Here is a 22,913-nt window from a genome sequence, read left to right as displayed (position 1 = left end):
CAACCCCATAAGATAAAGCAATGCCTGCAGGCAGACACTTTTGTATGGGGAAACAAAGAAGCATGTTTCCGCCTGGTTTCGGACCAGGGACCTTTCGCGTGTTAGGCGAACGTGATAACCACTACACTACGGAAACGGAGCGTGTGTTACACACTGAAGGACGACAGGGTTCATTCAGGTGCACATGAAGATTTATTGCGCTGAAACACAGCAAAACAATTCAGTGTTACTGGCGGCTTCCATTGTAATAACTGGCCTGCGTTACTTTTGTGGCATTACGTGTAATGGCCACGTATTAATCAGCCCTTAACACACAGAGAAAATGACCAGTAACAATAGACAACATAACATGTACTGGCTGGTCTATCTCCTATAACTTTAACTGAAACCAGCTAATAGTTTCCTTTCACCTTACTGATGGGACAACACGGTTACAGAGATTAACCCTTTAGAGCCGATCGGAGCGGGAACGCTCTGTTATGCGTAACTATTTTTAAATCCCAGTAGCACTGCAACCACGTAAGCTAGCGCAAAAAATTTTTTTGCATATGAAACCGGAGGAGTTGTACTTACATCTGATGCCATCAGCTTGTCCTAGGTCACGGTTTCCTTCCACATAAAGCTTTGCAAAAACTGCATAAAAAGCGCTTGCAGGAACAAAAACATAATATTCCAGAAACACGCTTTACCGATCTGATCAGCTGTTCAAAACACTTCCTACGTTGGAATAGACGTCAGCGCGAACTTTTGCATTTCCGCCATTACCTGCCCGAAACCGGAAGTGACGTCATTTTCGCGGAAATGTAGTCTTTTTTGCGATCAGGGCCTCAGGGCCTATACTGCTCTTTTTAAAAGTTATCTTTGACTTTATGACTTTCTGTGTCGTTTCTGGGATGCTTAGGACTCATATTGCACTGCTGGAAATAGTTTATTTTGATGCATATGCTGCTTTTTTGCAAATTTGCAGTATAATATTTATTTTCGTTTTTCCTGCAGTGTATAAAAATTGGTGTATTTCAAAAATAAAACTATGAAGACACTCAAAATAATTTTCCTGTGGTGGGAAACTATTTTGTGCAACTTTTTTGTATTTACAGTTTTGAGGGATAAGACTCTTAAATTTCTCTAACTACAAATATATGTCAAAAAATCAAAAACGATTTTCAATTTTTTTGTAGTTTATTGCACTTTTTTGCAATTTATGTAATTACTATGCACTTAATGAATACATATTATTAAAATCTGGGCTATAATGGTTGTATTGATGTATAGCAACTTGAAATGCTCCCAAAAATGGCTCCACAGCATGTAAAAATATAATATAAGCTCTGGCGGACTTGGTTCTATGGTAGGTCTTAAAGGGTTAATGCAGGAGGCTAACTTGACTTAGCTAACGCACAAATGTTACTAGCCTTACCCACAGATAACGTGAAACAACTCCCTTATTCGCTCACATTAAACACCATATAAACAAGAATTACACTCCAAACATGTTAAATAAGCATCAACTTTACATAAATGTATGTAGTTCTCCTATATTGCTCTCACCTGAAACACAGCAAAACAATTCAGTGTTACTGGCGGCTTCCATTGTAATAACTGGCCTGCGTTACTTTTGTGAAGGATTATTTTGCCAGTTACCCGTTTGGCTGAGCCGCCACTGCCACCTACTGGCGAAACTAAATATCGCCCTAACATCACATCAGGTGGGAGCAAATGAGCTTTTCGCTCTGTGTTATGATGCAAACTATTGTCACAACAAATAGCAAAAAATGATGATGGGGGATGGGCACGAACACATAAGGAACACATCTGAGACTTGTTCTTAATGCGCAAAATACTCAGGGCGCCACACCCTCCCCTACTTAATAAAAAAAGAAAGAAAGAGGGAAAAAAAGGCTTCCGTCTATTTTTTCCTAAACTCTTTGAACATGTTTGCCGTTGTCAGTACATTTCTTGTGTACTATTAGTATACCTATCCCTGGGTAACAATTATGGTTACACATGCTTCTGACATCTGTTCAATGAAACATTGCAGTACAACAATTTGCATTCAGCAAATTAAAAGTCATGGTAGAAGCTAATCATGAATCTTGTTGTGCCAAGTAACCATTTTTTCTCCCTCAAGGTTAGTAAACAAGTTCATCATGTTACTCTGAATTTCTGACTGTAACCAGACTCAATATTCGGCCAACAATACACTAGTCTGTTACCACACTTAACTTTGTTTACATATCAAGGCATCTTTTACAGATGGTCATCATCATCATATGTTCAGCATGTGACAAGTTAGCACACACCATAAGAATGAGTGTTAGATTCTGTCCATTGTCTGTTGGTGCTACGTTTGCTCTATTCTGCTTGTCACAATGTTCATGTTAATGTCTTCATTTTGGATCAGTTTCTTATTACTGTCTCTCACACCTTGCTGGTATATCTTCAGGCCACCAAGGCCTCCACAGTCTCTGGGTGCAAATAGCTCCCATCTTAACACTGTCCATATCAGCTTGTCTGACTGTGGGTTGTCCTAATATATCATATGTCAGCATTTTGGGCTGACGTCGCTCTCTCTTGGGGTGTCTGAGGACAGGTGACAACCCTAGTTCACTGTTGGAGTCACTGTCTCCTTGCTCATCTTGTTGTTCATCCTGTGACTCCTGGTGGTTGTAATGTTGCTCTGCTGTCTGCAACTCAGGTTCGTGTATCTCTCTGTGGTCCTGTAAGAAAGGGTCGAAGTCAGCTGTTTGAGGCTCCCCCAGTTGTTGTTCACCCACCAGAGATTCCAGGGTTGGAGGGATAATGGTGGTGGTACTGTTTTGCTGTGGAAACCTCCACACAAGCTCACCCTCATCCTCACTCTCCACATCTGTGTCTTGTTGTAGTAGCTGTTGTTGAGCTTCTACCCCTTTTTGTCTCAGGCTTTTTCTTTTTTCGTTTTGCTCCTGTCTGTGTGGTTTTTCTACAGGTAGACTGTCACATGGAAGCAACAGGTTCCTGTGTACTGTGCGGCTTTTTCCTCCCCTCTCTGGCTTGATCTCGTAAACTGGGATGTCAGGGCTTTTTTGACTCACCACCACATACACTGTATCCTCCCAGTATGACCGAAGCTTGCCTGGGCCTCCTCTCTCCTTGAGGTTGCGGAGCAGGACTCTGTTCCCCGGATGAAGTTGAGCTCCGTAGGTCTTACGGTTGTAATAATGTTTACCTCTCGAAGCTTCTTTCTGGGCTGCCATAGATGCAATCTCATAGGCCTCCTTCATTCGGGATTGCCATTTTGTCACATACTCCTCGTAGCTTAATTGCTGTTCCTGTGAAGGCAAGTTGAACAAGATGTCTATAGGAAGTCTTGGAGTACGGCCAAACAACAAATAGTACAGGGAAAACCCAGTAGCCTCATTCCGAGTGCAGTTGTAGGCGTGCACCACTTTTGTCAATGATTCCTTCCAGTCTGCTTTTTCAAGGTCAGTTAGTGTTCTCAACATGGACAACAAAGTTCTGTTGAAACGCTCCACTTGCCCATTTCCTTGTGGATGGTATGGGGTAGTGTGAGAGCCACGTAAACCACAGACTTTCTGCAACTGGGAAAACATCTGATTCTCAAATTCCCTGCCCATGTCATGGTGGATTCGTGCTGGGAAACCAAAGTTCAGAGCAAAGTGATTGAAGACCTTATCCACCACTGTTTTTGCAGATTTGTTTTTTGTTGCATAAGCTTGTGCAAAACGTGTGAAGTGGTCCATCACTACCAGTATGTACTCATATCCCTGTTTACAAGTCTCAAGGTGCAAAAAGTCTATGGACACAAGCTCAAATGGGAATGTCGTTGTAATGGTGGTCAGTGGGGCCCTGGTAATCTTACTTGGCCGCTTTCTCTTGAGGCATTCGCAGGCATGCATTACAAAATGCTCCACATCGCTTTGCATTCGAGGCCAGTAGAACCTGTCCCTTATTAAACACAGAGTTCTTTCTGTCCCCAAATGTCCCATCTCTTTGTGCAGTTCCCTGAACACAGTGTCACGATGCTCTTTAGGGAGAAGAAGCTGATCTCTGCCTTTCACTCTCCTATAGAGGACCCCATCATCATTTATGTGCACTCTGCTCCACTGCCTCAGCAAGATTCTGACATCAGGGGGTTCTGCTGTTAGGGCACGACCTTTTGGTAAGTAGTTGTTGATTTTGTGTTGTAAAAAGCGACTAATGATGGGATCTTTCTCCTGACTCACTCGGATTTCCTCGGGTGACAGAGACTTTCCAGCAGACAGTGTAACCGCGTCTTGCACTAAACTGACGGCACTCAGGCTGACAACAACAGTTTCATGCAGCAGATTCTCCCTCTGCAATACTGCACTTTCAACAGCAGCTCTAGCGACACCCTGTTTGACTTCTGATGTGCACTGTGCCATATACTGCTCAATGTTTAGTGGTAAGCGGGATAGGCCATCTGCATCAGCATTTTTCTTCCCTGGCCGGTATTTGATAGTAAAGTTGAAGTCAGCCAGTTCACTCACCCAGCGGTGGCCTGTGGCGTTCAGCTTTGCTGTCGTAAGGACATATGTCAAAGGGTTATTGTCTGTGTAGACAACAAAATGTGGGGCGTAATATAGGTAGTCCCGAAAGCGTTCACAGACTGCCCATTTTAAAGCCAAGAATTCCAGCTTTCCCGAATGCATATGATAGTTTTTCTCAGGGGGTGTTAATGTCCTTGAGCCATATGCAATGACCTTCATCTTGCCTGCTTGCTTTTGGTATAACACAGCTCCCAGGCCCTGTTGTGAGGCATCGCAATGGAGTACAAAGGGCTCTGAGAAATCAGGGTAACCCAAAATAGGTGGCTGTGTTAGACAATCAGTCAACTCATTTAAGGCATTTTGATGGCTCTCAGTCCATTTAATGGGTGTGTTAGGCGGTGGTCGACCTTTCGGTTTTGTCTTAACCACTTTCCCCTTTGTCCTGGGCACTGGTGGCGGTGCTTTATCTGGAGGCAGTGTCAGCAACTGGTACAGGGGTTTTGCCACTTTTGAAAAGTTTGGGATATAGGATCTATAGTAGGACAGGAATCCTAGGACCCGACTCAGTTCCCCCACTGTGGATGGTGGTTTGTCTCTGAGAGCTTGTACAGGGACTATTTCCGCTGGGTCCATGGTATATCCCTCTTCGGACACCATCCGACCAAGGAAACGTACCTTTCTCTTGAAGATGTCACATTTCTGTGGGCTGAGTTTGACACCATGTTTTTGGTATCTCTGAAGGACGGCTCTGATGTGTTCAAGATGAGTATCAAATGAAGTAGAGTGGACTAGGTTGTCGTCCAAATATGGCTGACAGATTACATCCCGCAGTCCCCTTAAACAGTCCTCCATGCTCCGCTGAAACTCTGCTGGGGCCGAGCTGAGGCCAAAGGGTATGCGGTTCCACTGGTACAAGCCCCAAGGTGTGATGAAGGCTGTCAGGGGGCGACTTTCAGGGTCCAGGAACCCCTGATGGTATGCTTTCCCCTGATCAAGAACAGAGAACCAGGAGCTGCCATGAAGGGAATCTAGCATATCCTGAATTCTGGGAATTGGGTGTCTGTCTGGTACTGACTTCCGGTTGAGTTCCCTGTAATCACAGCACAATCTCAATTCACCCGACTTCTTCCGAACACAGACGATTGGAGACGAGTAGGGTGACCTAGACTCTGAAATCCACCCACGGTTCAGCAGGTCTTGAAGATAGTCTTTCACCTCTTGGTGCAGAGGCTTTGGCACAGATATGTAGGTCTTTCGAACAGGTGTTGTGTCATGCAATGTGATGTGCATGTTTAAACTGGGGATGCACCCAACATCTTTATCATCATAAGCAAAAGCATGACATTCCTCTCTTAACAGCTGTCTCACCGTTTGTTGTTCATTTTCCCTGAGATGGTCCAACTTAACTGGAGGGTCCCACTGAGGTGGCTTATGGCTGGAGGAGGGTGTGTTCATCACCTCATTCACCTGTATAGGAGGCTGTGATGAAATCTGCTCTACTGAGTCTTGTGTCTTTTCAGGGGTGATGGGGTACACTGCTTTTATTTCTTCCAGATGTCCCAGAACAGTGTGAGGAATTAAGTTGACATCCCGCTTGTTGGTATTAGCTATCGCGACTGGGATGTACACTGACCTGCCCTCCATTATTGTGACCAGTCCCTCTTGAATGACAAGACCCTCAGGCAACTGTGATGGTTCATTCGGGACAAATAACAGACTGTGTCCTGAAAACTGGGCTCCAATATGTGCACGGACATATGTCGTGGTAATCTGTTCAGCAGCCAGACATAGTCCCCTCTTTCCTGCCAATACTGTGCCCACACTTTGGTTTTGGTCTGGTGACTGCAATAGTTTTAGTACTGATTTAGCAGTGTGTACTGATACTGAGAGGATTTGGCTGATTTTTTGAACGTTGCGTGAGCTTGGTCGTCGCTTGCCCCATTTACTCACAACTTCCTCTATTACATTAAATCCAATAATGGGCAGTTGTGCAACATTGGGGTCACTGGATACAAGCATTGGGACTAGAAGACAATTTTCAGGGTTACAGTCCAAATAGAATTCTGTCTCTACCCACCCATCATATGGGATTTCACTACCATTAGCTGCTAAAGCCACTAGAGGTTCTGTTCCCAACAGCTCAGCAAGTGGCCTGACAGTGCTGTGTGGTAGGTGTTGTTCTCGCCATTCATTGTTAATCAGACTTGCCTGAGCTCCAGTGTCCCACAGGGCCTCTACTGGTACCTTATCTAGGTGGCACTGAACTGTGCATCTTTTCCCAATGAGACTGATGAGCTTGGTTTGCCGTTGTGAGGGTATATAACCATTAGATGTATCACTTGTCAATTTGTTGCTGTTTGGCTCTTTTGGGCCAGTTTCAGTGCGTGTGGAATCATTTTGTGGTGCTTGTTGATACGAGGTGTTTTGCACATAGACAGGATCTACCTGGGACCTGGGTGATGAGTGGGCTACTGTGGGTCCCGGCTCAGTAGCCCCCTCCCGTTTCCCTGGGTGATCCTAGCCTGCCTGCACCCTCGGGAAAGGTGACCCTCCTGACCACAGCGGTAGCAGTGTCTACACAGATCACCAAGCTGAGCCTCTCTGCACATTGGGCAACCTCTAGCACGTCTTGTTGTAGGAGAGAACCGACTGTCCATACTTGACCTTACTTTTGTTGCTTCCAAAGTCTCATTAAACATTTTCTTTACTTCAAGCACATCAGCTTTCAGGCCTTCAATCAGCTTAGCTGTCTCTGAATCCAGGCCCTTATTCTGTCCTTGCTTTTTCTTTGTGGCACCTCCTTCACCCCCCTTTGTCTGAGTTTCATCCTTTCTGTCTGGTTCACTGTTCAAAGGTGGCTGAGTGTGGTTGTGCTGTGACTCTGCGTGTACCTCATTTATCCTTGGTGTTTTTACTGTAGTATTTCTCCTCAGTTTATTTTGTCGCTCTAATTCAAGGCTGGCTGCTTCATTTATCTTCTCAATTAGAACCTCATCTGTTACTTGGTAGTTGCTAAGATAAGGCTTTAACTGAAACTTCACGGCTTCACTGAGGAGGCCAGTCTCTAATGAGCGCAGGAACTTGCGCTGAATTAAGTCTGGGCTGAACTGCTCCCCTTCATCGTCATCACCAGACTTCCAGAGCAATTTCTCTCTGAGTTCTATTGCCCTGAACAGAAAGCACTGAGCAGATTCTTTGGGGTCTTGAGATATGCTCATGAGTTGATGAAGCAGGTCAGCTGACGAGTCTACTTTGTAATGTCCCCGTAATATAGTTCTTAGTGTGGGAAGTGTGAGGTCACGCTTCACTTCCAGCAAGTCTCGAAGGTGAAGGCCAGGGCTTACTGCCTTAATCACAGCTTCAATGATTTCAGTCTCTGAGTAGCCTTTCTTAAGCCCGGAATCAATTTGGTTGGTCAAGCTAGTGAAAGATAACTTGTCTTTTTGTCCTGCTTCCCCGATCTGACCCCAGATCCGAAAGTCTTTTCTCAGAGTCACTTCTGGTGTAGTAAAGGGTGCAGGCTGACTTACTTGTTTTTCACTTATCCCAGCTGCACCTCTAAACTCGGTCCCCAACGCTTCAATTTTTTCTTCCAGAACACGTCGTGCTTCTGCTTGAGCTTGTTGGAGCTGACTGTACTCTTGTTTCAGTCTTTCTATCTCACTGAGCTCTGCTCGTTGTATCTCCACTTCAGCTACAGGATGTTCTTGTAATGACTGTATGAATGACTGGAGATCACGGATGAACTGCTGAAACACTTCAGATTCCTCTGTTTTTTCAATCTCATCCAGAGTACTTTCTGCCAGCCGAATCAGAGCACGTCGGGACTGTCCTTTAAAACCCACCCCTGCTGGTTCGCTGCACTTAAGATGCTGGCATACCTTGGTGAGTTCGGGTTTCCCAAGTGTCCACAAGGCTGTGCTGATCTCATCCTGTAGTTGTTCCATCTTTACCAGATGTTGATTTAATGTGTTCTAGGTTCTTGTCTGGAGCAGGAAATATGCTCCTGGCTGGCTCGCCAAATTATGTTACACACTGAAGGACGACAGGGTTCATTCAGGTGCACATGAAGATTTATTGCGCTGAAACACAGCAAAACAATTCAGTGTTACTGGCGGCTTCCATTGTAATAACTGGCCTGCGTTACTTTTGTGGCATTACGTGTAATGGCCACGTATTAATCAGCCCTTAACACACAGAGAAAATGACCAGTAACAATAGACAACATAACATGTACTGGCTGGTCTATCTCCTATAACTTTAACTGAAACCAGCTAATAGTTTCCTTTCACCTTACTGATGGGACAACACGGTTACAGAGATTAATGCAGGAGGCTAACATGACTTAGCTAACGCACAAATGTTACTAGCCTTACCCACAGATAACGTGAAACAACTCCCTTATTCGCTCACATTAAACACCATATAAACAAGAATTACACTCCAAACATGTTAAATAAGCATCAACTTTACATAAATGTATGTAGTTCTCGTATATTGCTCTCACCTGAAACACAGCAAAACAATTCAGTGTTACTGGCGGCTTCCATTGTAATAACTGGCCTGCGTTACTTTTGTGAAGGATTATTTTGCCAGTTACCCGTTTGGCTGAGCCGCCACTGCCACCTACTGGCGAAACTAAATATCGCCCTAACATCACATCAGGTGGGAGCAAATGAGCTTTTCGCTCTGTGTTATGATGCAAACTATTGTCACAACAAATAGCAAAAAATGATGATGGGGGGTGGGCACGAACACATAAGGAACACATCTGAGACTTGTTCTTAATGCGCAAAATACTCAGGGCGCCACACGTGCATGCCCTCTCGTCATTAGAGGGGCAATTCGATGCCTTCTTAAATTTGAGGACTTTTATGACAGATCATGTAGGACTAGTGAGAAGCGGGGAACTCCCATTTGTGTCATTTTTCAAGCATTCCCCCATTTATGGTTATATTGACAATCCAAATTGTGATCTCGAGATAGCATCTCTTCAAATGGGAGCTGATCTTCTTGTTGACAAGCTCTTTGATGTTCTTTGTCAGGCTAGCACACAACCTACAGAAGACAAACACACGAGACTTATTTGTTAATAGGGACGCAAGTAAAGCAGAGAAAACGCTGGACAAGCAGAGTTCTCTTGGACAAGCTTCTCTTCTCATGGGAGCTCTTGCCTAGAAGACATTTTTGACTTATGAGTGCACAGGTGGAATTGATGTTTTTTCAAACCCATTATAGGACTAGATTGTTAGATCGACTAGGATGTGGTGGAGAAATTCCACAGGGTCTTTTTGAATGATTGTCTCTGTGCAAAAAAAATGCACGTAGCGTGCGATTAACGGGTGTGTGGTCATTCCAGGTAAAAGGCAGAGCAGAGAAGGAGACTGCTCACTCTCCGTCGGGGAATCGAACCCCGGTCTTCCGCGTGACAGGCGGAGATACTGTCCACTATACTAACGAGGACCTGCAAGCCTCTGTCGGCGTCATGTCAAGGTGGGATTCGCAGCAGGTATGACACGCAAACTCTCGTCGGCCATGTAAAAAACCCCATCACTTTACCAGGAACTACAGTTTTATGGGTGTTTGACAGAGAACTTTTTTCTGCTTTCAGCAGGGTTCCATGGTGTAACGGTTAGCACTCTGGACTTTGAATCCAGTGATCTGAGTTCAAGTTCCAACAATGCTAGTGTTAGCGGCGCTAACGGCTGCAGACAGGAAGATACTGCCAGCACCGGAAACGTGCTCGTCATCTCCGAGCATGAAGTAAGGAGAGCCTTCAAGAGAGTGAACACCAGGAAAGCAGCAGGACCAGACGGCATCCCAGGTCGTATCCTAAGAGACTGCGCATACCAGCTAGCTCCTGTGTTCACTGAGATATTCAACATCTCTTTATCTCAGTCGGTGATCCCCACATGCTTCAAAGAGTCCATCATTGTTCCTGTCCCGAAGAAACCCCACCCTGCTTCTCTCAATGACTATCGCCCTGTAGCCCTCACCTCAGTAGTGATGAAGTGCTTTGAACGCCTGGTCAGAGACTTCATCATTTCTTCACTACCAGACACACTGGACCCACTACAGTTCGCTTACCGTCCAAATCGTTCCACAGACGATGCCATCTCTCATCTCCTCCACACATCACTCACTCACTTGGACACTAGAAGGGGGAATTATGTTAAAATGCTCTTCATAGACTACAGCTCTGCATTTAACACCATAATTCCTTCCACACTCACCACCAAGCTGGAGCATCTGGGACTCAGCTCATCTATGTGTCAGTGGATCTCCAACTTCCTAACTGGCAGACCACAGGCAGTAAGGATGGGCGGACATGTCTCAGCCTCCACCACTCTCAGCACTGGAGCCCCCCAGGGGTGTGTTCTGAGCCCCCTGCTGTACTCTCTGTACACATATGACTGTGTGGCCACTACCAGCTCCACCACCATCATCAAGTTTGCTGACGACACCGTCGTGGTGGGCCTGATCTCTGATAACAACGAGACGGCCTACCTGAAGGAGATTAGGAATCTGGAGAACTGGTGCCAGAGGAACAACCTCCTTCTAAACGTCAGTAAGACAAAGGAGCTGATAGTGGACTTCAGCACTAAGCAGGAGAGGAACTACCAGACCCCTGTCATCAACGAGTGCCCAGTGGAGAGAGTGGACAGCTTCAAATACCTCCGAGTTCACATCACGCAGGACCTGTCATGGTCCTGTCACATCAACTCCGTGGTGAAAAAGGCCCGTCAGCGTCTCTACCACCTCAGACGCTTGAGAGACTTCCAACTGCCCTCCAAGGTGCTCATGAAATTTTACTCGTGCACCATAGAGAGCATCCTGACGGGAAACATCTTAACCTGGTTCGGGAACAGCACCATGCAGGACAGACGAGCTCTACAGAGGGTTGTGCGATCAGCTGAGCGCACCATCCGCTCCAAGCTCCCTGACCTGCACTCAATCTACAGCAGGCGGTGCTGGACCAAGGCCAGGAAGATCGTGAAGGACCTCAGCCATCCCAACAACAGACTGTTCTCTCTGTTGAGGTCAGGAAAGCGATTCCGCTCCCTGAAGACCAACACAGAGAGACTGAGGAGGAGCTTCTTCCCGCAGGCGATACGGTCTCTCAATCACAATCACACCACCACACAGTACTGACCCACACATACAGTTCTTACACACACACTGGACATTCTGGACATTGTTTTCACTTCATCACTTAAATCACTGCTGCTGTTATTGTGTATATGCTGCTGTTATTGTGTATATATTTATTTATACTTCTTGTGTATTTTGTTCATACATTCTTATATAGTTCTATATTGTGTATTGTGTATTTTGTTGTACAGTTATTTTATTTTCAATTTAATTTATATATTTTATCTTATTCTTTCCCAGTGTGTTGTACAGTTATTTCATTTTTAACCTTAATTTATATTTTATTCCTTCCTAGTTAAATTTACCCTTTTTAATTTTTCATATTTATTTCCTATCTTATTCATAGCCTTTTTCCTTTTTTGTTTTCTTTAGGTCACGAGCAGTTGTCCAAGCATTTCACTACATATCGTACTGTGTATGACTGTGTACGTGACAAATAAAAATTTGAATTTGAATTTGAATTTGAATTTTCATAGGTGAGGGTAGGAATATAGATCAACATGTAAATTGACAGCTTTTATTTCAAACTATACTCTGTCTTCACCACAACAGATCAGTACAGAGTCCACATCACTTTTACTCAGTGTGATTGTTTTTAATGTACTCTGTTATTGTATATTTTACACATGTTGGTATGGGATATTGTATTTGTTTTAAATGTTATATATTTATGTGGTGTGTGACTTTTGTTGCCATGATGCCAGGTTTCTCTTGGAACTGAGATTTTAAATCTCAATGAGATTCTTTACCTGGAAAAATAAAGGACTAACAAAAAAAAAGATGCTTCACCAATACATCGGTGAGATAAGATAGAACTTTATTAATCCCTCGGGTGGGTTCCTCTGGGAAATTCGACTTCCAAAAAAAAGCACAGCAACGACCGAAGTTACAGTTACAGAATTGTTATATATATATATATATATACACACACACACACACACACACACACACACACACACACACACACACACACACACATATAAATACAGAGACAAATATAAATAAAATATACAAAGGGGATAAATAGAATAAATAGGAATAAAAAATAAAAATACAAGTGAATTGCACATTTCAAGTATTGAGTCTATTGCACTGTTGACTATTTACAAAAAGTATTGCACAAGGTATTGTACAGTGAGGTGAAGAGGCACTACAGCTTAGTTGTTCCCCCCTCCTTTGTCCTCCTGTTTCCCCTCCCTCTCCCCTCCAGAGAGGAGTTAAACAGTCTGATGGCGTGTGGGACAAAGGAGTTTTTAACAGGAGTCTCCTGTTTCACTCTCCGCTCTATTGTGAGGAAGAACCCAAGACATCATTTAAATTTGCCAGTTATAATGAATATTTTTTGTCATTTATATGGACACACTGTTATTGAACAGCCTCATGAAACAATAAATAGATAAATAAATCCATCCATCCATCCGCTTCCACTTATCCTTTTCAGGGTCGCGGGGAGCACTGGAGCCTATCCCAGCTGGCATAGGGCGAGAGGCAGGGTACACCCTGGACAGGTTGCCAGTCTGTCGCAGGGCCAACACACAGGGACAGACAACCATTCGCACTCACATTCACACCTAGTGACAATTTGGATTTTCCAATTAACCTATCCCCACAAGCTGCATATCTTTGGACGGTGGGAGGAAGCCGGAGTACCCGGAGGGAACCCACGCAAACACGGGGAGAACATGCAAACTCCACACAGAAAGACCCCGGCCTGATGTTGGAATTGAACTCAGGACCTTCTTGCTGTGCGGCAACAGTGCTAACCACCGTACCAAGATAAATAAAAATATACTTAAATACATCAGTTAAAATTGATTAATTACACTGTAAGAGGTTTAAATGTTCCTCACCATAATCAAATCTTAATAAAAGCTTAAAATCATTTGATAGCTCTGATTCCGATCATAATTATTACTGTCCCTCTGTACTCACCGGTCTGACCTGGCACTTCTAGCTGTTTCTCCCTCCAGGAGTGGCTATGCTTCAGTCAATGCTGGATCTTTCAATGACAGTGAAACCCCAGCTCATGAGTAAAGACTGTCTAACAAATCCTTGAAAGAAACCTATCTTCTGTTCTCCTCTCCGTTTAGGAAATCTGTGGAACCGGTGCACCGGGAGCTGCAGTGATTGCACAACTCTTGTTGTGCACAGTTTTCACCTGTAAATAAACTGTTAGTATCGAAAGAGTCCTACTCTCACCTAGTGGCAAACTTAACAATTGCAAACATCAGCCCTGCACTTCACTGATGTATTTCACAGCCTTCACATAGGCATTGTAGTTACATTATGCCTCTGTAAACAATTTCTGGCTGTGCAAATGTTTATTTAAATAAAATTGAAAGTTCTCAACAAAAGAACAACTTCTAAAGATATGTAGTATGGCCTGTCTAGGGTTGGCCAGACCGCAACATGAAGACCAGAACATTTATTCATCAAAATGATTTTAGCTGAGGTTGCTCTTCATGTTTCGCCTCCAGATGTCACCAAAAAGGACTGCATTTAAAAGCTTTGGGTAATGAACATTTTTTCAATACAAGTTTCAATGCTTGGGAGAGCTTCATTTGGAAATCACACACACACACACACACACAAAACCAAACCAAAGGACAATAACTTTGCTCCTAACAAAGATAAACAGAAGAAAACTGTGGTCAAAATAAAAGGCAGTCCACCCTACAAACTCCTTGATGTAACAATCAACATTAAAGGCATTTACAAAGGTGCTTCACAGCTAAAGGTGTGGCTGTTTGGAATGATCAGAGGATGAATGATTGGCAGTTACCTAAATCTCCAACTAAAAACAGAAGATTAAGAACAGGAATAGTCATCCAACGAGGCTTTCTCCATTATCCTAAGAATTTATTTAAAACCCTTTAGTCCAGTTAAGTTGTACAACTTCCGATCCTGTTGTAATTTGTTCCAAGGAGCATTGAAGGAAAATCCCTTTTAAGTTGTAGTAATGTAGAGTTATATACGTATTGAGAAATTAAACATTAGACCCTTAAATAATACCAAATTATATCTGTCACCAGACGAGGTTAGCAAAGACAAAGTGAAATAGTTACGGAGGTGAAAGTCAGGAGTGGCAGATGTGTATGAGGCTGTTGCAGGGCATGCATGAGTACAGTGAGACAGTGATGAGGCGTGCGGTAGCATTAGCAAATATACTTTAATCTAAATATTCATGGAACATTGATGTGCATAACTTGTTTCTTAAACAGGCAGCGAGTATATTTTCGATGACAATCAGAGGACTTGGAATGATGCCAAAACCAACTGTATAAGCAAACATTCAACTCTGGTGCAAATCTATGACAGTGAAACCAATGATGATGTCAGTACAATGCTGACACCTGAGGATGAAGAAGGGGAGATCTGCTTCTCTATTGATCCACTCTGGATTTGGTCAGACACTGAAGAAATCAACTCAACAAAATTGTGCTGCAATAGTGGTGAAAAATGGAGCCTGGACCAATGAGCTATGCAATGCACAATATCCTTTCTTCTGCTATGGAGGTATGAATGACATTTTTCTAGTTTCATAGTCAAGTCAGTTACCAGAAGTAGTAAAATCAGAACTAATTTACTACGCATTTTTCAAAATATACGCTACCAGTCAAAAGTTTGGAAAGACCTCACTTAATGGTTTTTCTTTATTTCCATGACTTTTTCCATTGTAGATTCTCATTGAATGCATCAAAACTATAAATGAACCCATAAATGAACACATATGGAATTATGCTGTAAACAAAAACGTGTTTTATATTTTAGATTCTTCAAAATAACCAAAATAACCACCCTTCACTTTGATTACCGCTTTGCACTGTATTGGCAGTCTCTTGATGAGCTTCATTATGTCGTCACCTGAAATGGTCTTTCTACAGCCTTGAAGGCATTCTCAGAGATGCTGAGCACTTGTTGGCCCTTTTGCCTTTAATCTCCAGTTAATCTCAGTTGGGTTTAGGTTAGGTCACTGTGAAGGCAAGGCTATCTGGTGCAGCACTTCATCTCTCCAAATAGCCCATGGTCAGATAGCCCATACACAGCCTGGAGGTGTGTTTGGGGTCATTGTCCTGTTGAACTGACTGTCCAACTAAACAGACTGGATGGGATGGCATGTTGCTGTAGGATGATGTGGTAGTCATGCTGGTTCAGTGTACCTTAAATCTTGAATAAATCACCAACAGTGTCACCAACAAAACACCCCCACACCATCATACCTCTTCCTCCATTATTCACGGTGGAAACCATGCATGTAGAGAATCCCACAAAAGACATGTAAACTGGTTGGTCAAACTCCTAGGCACCCGCAAACATCCTCGAGAGAATAAAGAGCTGGACCATTGTCTCACAACCAGGACGAAAATCCCATTGTTCCTCCTTTTTCTGAGGTTCAACTAATGGACGGATTCTCCTTTCCAGCATGCTGGCATAGAATTTCCCAGGGAGGCTGAGGAGTGTCATCCTCCTATAGCTGGAACACATCCTCCGGTCCCACTTCTTATAGATGGAAACCATCTATAAGGAACCATCTATAAGAAGATGCCAATCCAGATTTACTGCCCCTGATCTCAACATTGTAGAGGCATGTCAATCAAGACAGCCCTAGAAAATCCAGACCCTTCAGGAACTCAGGGTTAACCTCATCCACCCCAGGGGCCATATCTCAGAGAAACTCACCCCCAGAGCTAGACATGGCGTTTCTGAACTCCTCCAACTACCAAGTTGTTTCTTCAGCCACTACCTGAGCTGCATTCCGCTTGGCATGTCAGTACGTACTAGCTGCCTCTGAAGTCCCACAGGAAAACCAAGCCTGATAGCACTTCTTCAGCCTGGTGGCTCCATTCACCTTTGCTGTCCACCATTTGGTTTGGGGGTTCATTTGGACTCAATGTCTCCAGTCTCCCTCGGAATGCTGCTGAAGCTCTGTGAGTTGAAGATCTCGCTGATCAGGGTCTCTGCTAGGTGTTCCTAGCACACCCTCACTACACATTTAGGTATGCCAGGTTTGTCCAACATGCTCCCCAGCCACCTGATCCAACTCACCACCAGGTGGTGATCAGTTGACCTTTCCCAGGCCTGGCTCCAGAGTGGGGCCCGAATAACATTATCTCAGGCAAGGTTAAATGTTCCCTTGATCTTCTACTCATAGGAGTCTTTTGACCATTCCCAACTAAACTACAACCTCACCAAATGCATATTTAAACATCACCTTGATAAATATTATACAGTGGAACCCCGACTTATGAAATTAATTTGTTGCTGAGGGTCTTTTGTAAGTCGAAAATTTTCGTAAGTCGAAGCACCCATCGCGCGTTTTGAGTGAGGCGATGCTGAATGATAGGCTATAGGCTAAATGCTAACTAGAACAACAATATTTGTTCAAGTGGAACAGCGAAGCGCAATCACGAAGGCCAAGGAGTTGTCACATAATTCGGAAGGCATTGTGGGCATTGTAGGCTCAGCCAATCAGAGCCAGCGGATTTGATTACACGGGCATTTTGCCGTAACGCGGGCAGAAATATTGCAGTTCAGTGCCTTTGTAACTTGAATTTTTCATTAAATTGGGTATTTCTAAGTCGGGGTTCCACTGTATTTGGACTTATTTTATTCATATTACACATTTAATACTTGCAGAATTGCAGAATTTGCAAAATCATTTTTACAAAAAAATTTACAAATTTACATGAAACAAAATATTTTTCAGATTTCGATTTATTCTGAAATGTTTTGTTTTTGTGTAGTTTACAAATAAAAGAAAACTGTGTTGAGCATGAAAGTGAATGTAAAGTCTAATGAGCTATATCAGTTATTAAATTTGATCGGTTCTTTATTATAGATAATATGTGCTGATAAATCCCGTGTAAAACATGTGAGGGAACTACTGTAATAGACCCTGTAAATAAGATGTAAATAAAGAGGATATAAAAAAAAAAATCGCAAATCAAGGACACTTTCCTGGCACAACTACACATCATTTACATTTACAGTTTGTCATGGCACTCTTCTTGTGAAACAGTCAAATGCAGCGGCAGCAGAAACACTGGATCATTTAGGGGGGAAAAAAACAAACAAACAGATGATGCTTTAGTTCACAACAGCCTTTTCTTCAAATTTAACAATGAATACAAATGAGAAACAGGTTTTATGTATTGCTTAATAAATTAATTCTTTTTTTATTATGACAACTTACTGGAATCATATTAGATTAATCTAATCATCCTGTGTGATTAGAAAGAGGACCATTAGGGGATCCATTGGCCCTCTTGGGGGGACTCTCCCATAGGGCTTAAATCTGGGACTCCCCACCATTTGACCTTAGAACTGAAGAAGTTTCTCAGATGAGAGGTGAAACGTCTTCAAGCAACTTAAAGAAGTCAGACGCTTTTCTTTCCAAGCTCCTTAGACTGTTTAAGTTGTTATACCATTTGTTTATTAGCAGGTTTTAAAATATTTTTCAGCTTCACTATCTCTAATACAATTATGTAAAATGAAACCTCAAAACTTAAATAATTATTTAGTTAACTTTTTGGTGATCTACATGTAACTTCATTGTCATTGCTTCTGTTGTTACAGGATGGGCTCAAAATTTTCCCCATGGTATTCAAAATGGTATTGAATATTTTCCCAACATGGGGTTTGAAATCCTAGTATTGTGACAATCCTATTTCCTACCACGCAGTGATTGAAGCTCTCCAACATCTTGCTGCACTAGGTAAATGATCCAAGCTTTGTCAGAAAGTAGAGTCTGCGCATCTACTTCTTATACACAGTATCACTTTTGGTCTTCCAGTCAAGTATGTCACAGTGACTTATTGGATGTGTGTTACCACCCCTAGAGGACTTGTCTTATTATTTACATATGAAAATAAGGTCCAAGACTAACCATTTAAAGGGTGGTAAATTCATTGCCTGTATTCATATGTGGAGCATTCAGATCTCAACCTTAAAACAGTTTTGACCAAACTTGTAAGTATATCTTTATATTTCCAGAATTTGAGTGTTTCAAAACATTTAGATTTTGTTATTGTGCCTTTTTTTTTTTGTTGCCTAAATTATAGATAGAACAATATGCACTTATTCTATTGCATATATTATATGTTAATAAATGAAGAGTGGTTGTCTCTTTTTAGTTATATATTGACTAATAATAAACAGATAAAAAAGAAAGATCATTTCGTCAAACTCCCGAAAATACAAAGATAACGGCTGTTAGGGTGAATAAATCTGGGGTCTGGACTGACTTGAAGACATGATTTGGGAATTCTAATTTCCAAATTTTCACTATTTTCTGTTATTTCTATTGAAAAAAAACCTCATCCATACAATACAAACTTACACTGATCAGTCACAACATTAAAACTAATGAAAGGTTGCATGATTAAGACTGATCTTGCTCTTTGTGTAGAAAATTGGTGTGGCAGCTACTTCAACCATTATCCCTGCCACACCAATTTTCTACACAAAGAGCAAGATCAGTCTTAATCATGCAACCTTTCATTAGTTTTAATGTCGTGACTGATCAGTGTAAGTTTGTATTGTATTGATGAGGGGTTTTTTTGAAAAAAAAAAAAAACACCCCAAAAACCTGTCTGTGAGGCTAAGGCAGACGTGTAAGACGTGTAAGGCGTGGGGGCCAGAAGCTCCAATCCAGCCTAACTGACATCTTTCAAAAATGTGACAGAAGGTTTAAATTTTGGACTCTTTAACGTAATCGACATAATGAAGTAATAGATAAACAATTAAATGACAGGAAAGTTTCTATTTTTTTCCACAAGCTACTATAGAAATTCTGTTCTTTTTCTTTTGTCTAGAGTAAAATAAGTAAATAAATTATTTGTCTGGGCAATAAGACTGTTAGAACAACTTTTACTGTAATTTTTAAACATTTATTTCTTACTATTTAAGTAAGTAATGTAGTGTGTTCTCATATTATGTTCTTTTTTATATATTCCCGAAGAAAACTTTTAAAGTCATTATTTTCTGACTTTATTCTCATTCTCAAAAGCATGCTATGTCATTCTTTTGTGGATTAACACATCAGAGAAAACCGGGAACAGATATAATGAAAAGTGGCTTTAAAGTTGTTGGGTTTTTTTGTTTGTTTTTTGTTTTTATTTGTGTTGACCTATATTCCTCCTCTCTCCAGTGAAATCAGAAATGGGTTGTTTCCCAAAACTGACTCTCCTTCTCTTTGGTAAGATCCCCAAATTTGCATAATGGAAATGTGTGATTTGAATTGTAAAGTTGAAAAAGAAGCCTTAGTAGGACATTTTCCATTACCTCAAAAACAGTGTGTCAAAAAAATCTTATGTTTCATTTTATTAAAACTTTGAGGAGGTGCAAAGAGGCATTGAATGAACCCCTAGAAATGATCTCTATTCCTCAAAATTAAATATATAAATCTAAAGCAATAATTTTGACTCTGTGCATAACATAAGCTACTCCCATGCAGACACTGCCTCAACTTTCACTCATAAGTTTTCATGAACAAGAACTTTACGTCTCTCTTCTAGTATTTTATGAGCATCTGCTCTCCTCCATGTGTCTGTTTCAATGGAGACCAGCAGAGCACACATAACCACGAGTTGAGTAACATTACTTTTATGGGGAACTTACATTAAAGGTAAAATGTGACTTAAGTTATTCAGCTACCAACAGAGAAAAGTGGCTTGTTGAAGTGCTTTCATGCAACTAAAAATAAAAACTGTTTTCAATTTAGCTTGCACGTCAATTAAGCCCATATGGGGGAAACATTGTCTCTTTTTATAGTCCTTGTCACTACCCTTGCTTCAGCATTTTGGATTAGCTGAAGGTTATGAAGAGATATTGTGTAAATGCAAGAAAGCATTCCAATATATGCTTATATACACAGAAGGACATATACTGGTGAAAAACGATTTCATGATTCCTCACAGTGCTACAGTGTTGGCCATTGTTATTTGAACTGGAATCCATAAAAGAGACCAAAATCAAGTCTGCAGGAGCAACTCAGTGCTGAGTTGCTAAATTCTAAAACTGAATGTTAGCTTTCTGACTAAATAGGAAAATATGCCATGGTTGAAATAAACCTGAATTATTGTTTCATCTTCAAGAAATCCAGCAGTTATGACCCCAGCAACAAAGTAAAATATGCTAGGATATGGCAATTCAATGGCAAATATTGAATTCAATATTGATCTTATAATATTTGGGCATTACTGCAACATTACTGGCCTCCTTGTTTTTATATTAGTAGACTGGTACCCCTGTGTAGCCTGTAAATGTAGTTAAAAAGATCGCACTAAGGGCTCTTTAATGTTTGTTTATCCTTTTCTTGTGTGTATTATACAAATAATTAACTTAATATTACTTATACTATCTATTACCAATGTTAGGGTTTAGTCTCTGCTCTTGCTCAAAGTTCCCTCCTCGTAAGTACTACTACGTTGACAAAAAAATGAGCTGGAACGACGCTCAACAATACTGCAGAGAGAAGTACACAGACCTGGCCACCTTCGAAAACATGGATGATATAAGCAGGCTAAATTCAACTTTTTCCTACGACTGGGCATGGATTGGACTGCAGGATGATCCCAAGTCCTGGAAGAATACGCTAGGCAATGACACCAACTCCTGGAGATGGGCAGTAACTGGTGAAACGAGCAAAACTGTTTACAACAACTGGTACTATACCAATCCAGATAATTATGATGGAAATGAAACTTGTGTAATAATGGGTCTTGAAGGAAAGTGGTACGATAAAAACTGTGGCGCAAGCACAAGTTTCGTTTGCTACAATGGTAAGAAAATATTTTCATTCATGGGTTTCTGACCTCACTAATGACTTAACCTGCATTTTTTACTAGTAGATTTCACAGAAAACATCACTGAAGATTTGTTGTATAAAATATAAGAAAACCCCTAACTCAAAAAGTTTGAGTAGTGATTTGAAAACATTAAATTGATTATCCAAATTTTTTACTCTTTCATTTACAATGTTAACTATTTGATATCCATAATAAATTCAGAATCATCTGTCATCTGCCGTGATTACTTGAATGCTTAAACACTTTCTTTCCCGCTTACTGGCTTATTTTCTATCTGCTGCAGTTACACAGCAAAACAAGAAAAATTACATGTACATCTCTATTACAAAAACATGGCCCTCTGCTCGAGAATACTGCATAAAACTCAGCATGGACTTGGCAGTGATCGAAAACAGTAAAGAGAACGCTGAGGTCAGTTCATTAAAACCAAACAATGATGCCATTTGGATCGGTCTGTACAGAGTGCCATGGACCTGGTCTGACAAGAGTCAGAGCTCCTTGGAAAACTGGAAAAGTTCCAAACCAGACAATTATCTAGGTAACCAGCATTGTGTGGTGGAGAATAACCTCCACAAGTGGGATGACGACATATGTACAATAAAATATGTTTTCATTTGCCATCAAGGTAAATGTTCAATAACACACACAAAACAAATAAACAAACAAACAAAAAAACATACCCTGACTAACAACAACTCCTGTTTCTCAGTTTGTCAAAACTTACTTTTATTTTTTGGTTACATGTTTCCTGCTAAATGGCAAAGTTAAGGACGACAGTGAAGACTAAGTTTTTGACTGATGTTGACTTAACTGACTCTGCAATTAATGTCCAGATACTCCAACAGGTAAAAGTTTTGTTTTTGCTTCTGGAAAATTTTAAAGTAAAGCAAACAAACTACAAAGAAAAAGCAATGGATAAATATACTGACAGACAGCTTCAATAAAATGATGAAACCACCTACTTATCTTTCTATTCTGTCACAGCTAGGAGCCAAGCTAACAAATCAAGGATTGACTGATTTCAAACTGCAGTGGAAGATTCAACCCAAGAAACAAGAGAATGAGGAAAACAGAGAAACTTAGAGGAACTAGGTGTGTTTTGGATCACTGCTCAGCTTTGTAACCCAAGTGTGCTTAAGATTCAGGACAGAAATTGATGGCCAGATATTCTCCTTCAGGATTTTTGAAATTTTTAGACAATTTTTTTTTTCCAATTTTAAAATACAAAAAGTCATTCAGATACCAAAGGAGAAACTTTTAACTCATTAGTCCAAATGATATTTAAGGTTTTGGGGATTAACATTTTTTGTAGCAAATGTGGTGTATTGTGAGTAGTGAGTAGTGGTTCTCTCCTTGGGACATATTGGGACAATGCACTTTTGGAGTAATTTCGGTAGGCCAGCCATGCCTGGGAAGTTTCACCACTGTTCAGTTTTCTCCATTT

General features: G+C 41.5%; 1 protein-coding gene and 2 non-coding genes across 3 annotated transcripts; 1 reads left to right on the top strand and 2 right to left on the bottom strand.

Moving 5' to 3' along the window:
• Positions 1-63: 63 nt before the first annotated feature.
• Positions 64-136, bottom strand: trnav-aac (transfer RNA valine (anticodon AAC)). The gene has a single exon. It is a non-coding gene; the product is annotated as a tRNA-Val (tRNA).
• A 9,763-nt stretch (positions 137-9,899) lies between these two features.
• trnad-guc (transfer RNA aspartic acid (anticodon GUC)) lies at positions 9,900-9,971 on the bottom strand. The gene has a single exon. It is a non-coding gene; the product is annotated as a tRNA-Asp (tRNA).
• An 11,867-nt stretch (positions 9,972-21,838) lies between these two features.
• LOC146623352 (C-type lectin BiL-like) lies at positions 21,839-22,552 on the top strand. The gene is made up of 3 exons (XM_085365898.1): positions 21,839-22,094; positions 22,226-22,314; positions 22,454-22,552. The coding sequence occupies exons 1-3, from the start codon at positions 21,839-21,841 to the stop codon at positions 22,550-22,552; spliced, it is 444 nt and encodes a 147-aa protein (XP_085222024.1).
• The last annotated feature ends 361 nt before the right edge of the window (positions 22,553-22,913 follow it).

The sequence above is a fragment of the Diplotaxodon limnothrissa genome, linkage group LG11 (assembly GCF_057381915.1).
Source record: "Diplotaxodon limnothrissa isolate DT_005_m linkage group LG11, D_limnothrissa_male_GT1.1, whole genome shotgun sequence".
Taxonomy (NCBI): Eukaryota; Metazoa; Chordata; class Actinopteri; order Cichliformes; family Cichlidae; genus Diplotaxodon; species Diplotaxodon limnothrissa.
Note: the sequence above shows the minus strand (reverse complement) of the source record. Positions and strands in the feature narration are given on the sequence as shown.

Bases quoted from the DNA above. Each gene is read 5' to 3' on its own strand.
- LOC146623352 (XM_085365898.1), top strand. From the start codon at position 21,839: ATGGACTTGGCAGTGATCGAAAACAGTAAAGAGAACGCTGAGGTCAGT. The intron at 22,095-22,225 runs GTAAATGTTCAA...TTTCCTGCTAAA, and splicing joins TGTTTTCATTTGCCATCAAG to TGGCAAAGTTAAGGACGACA. The intron at 22,315-22,453 runs GTAAAAGTTTTG...ATTCTGTCACAG, and splicing joins ATGTCCAGATACTCCAACAG to CTAGGAGCCAAGCTAACAAA.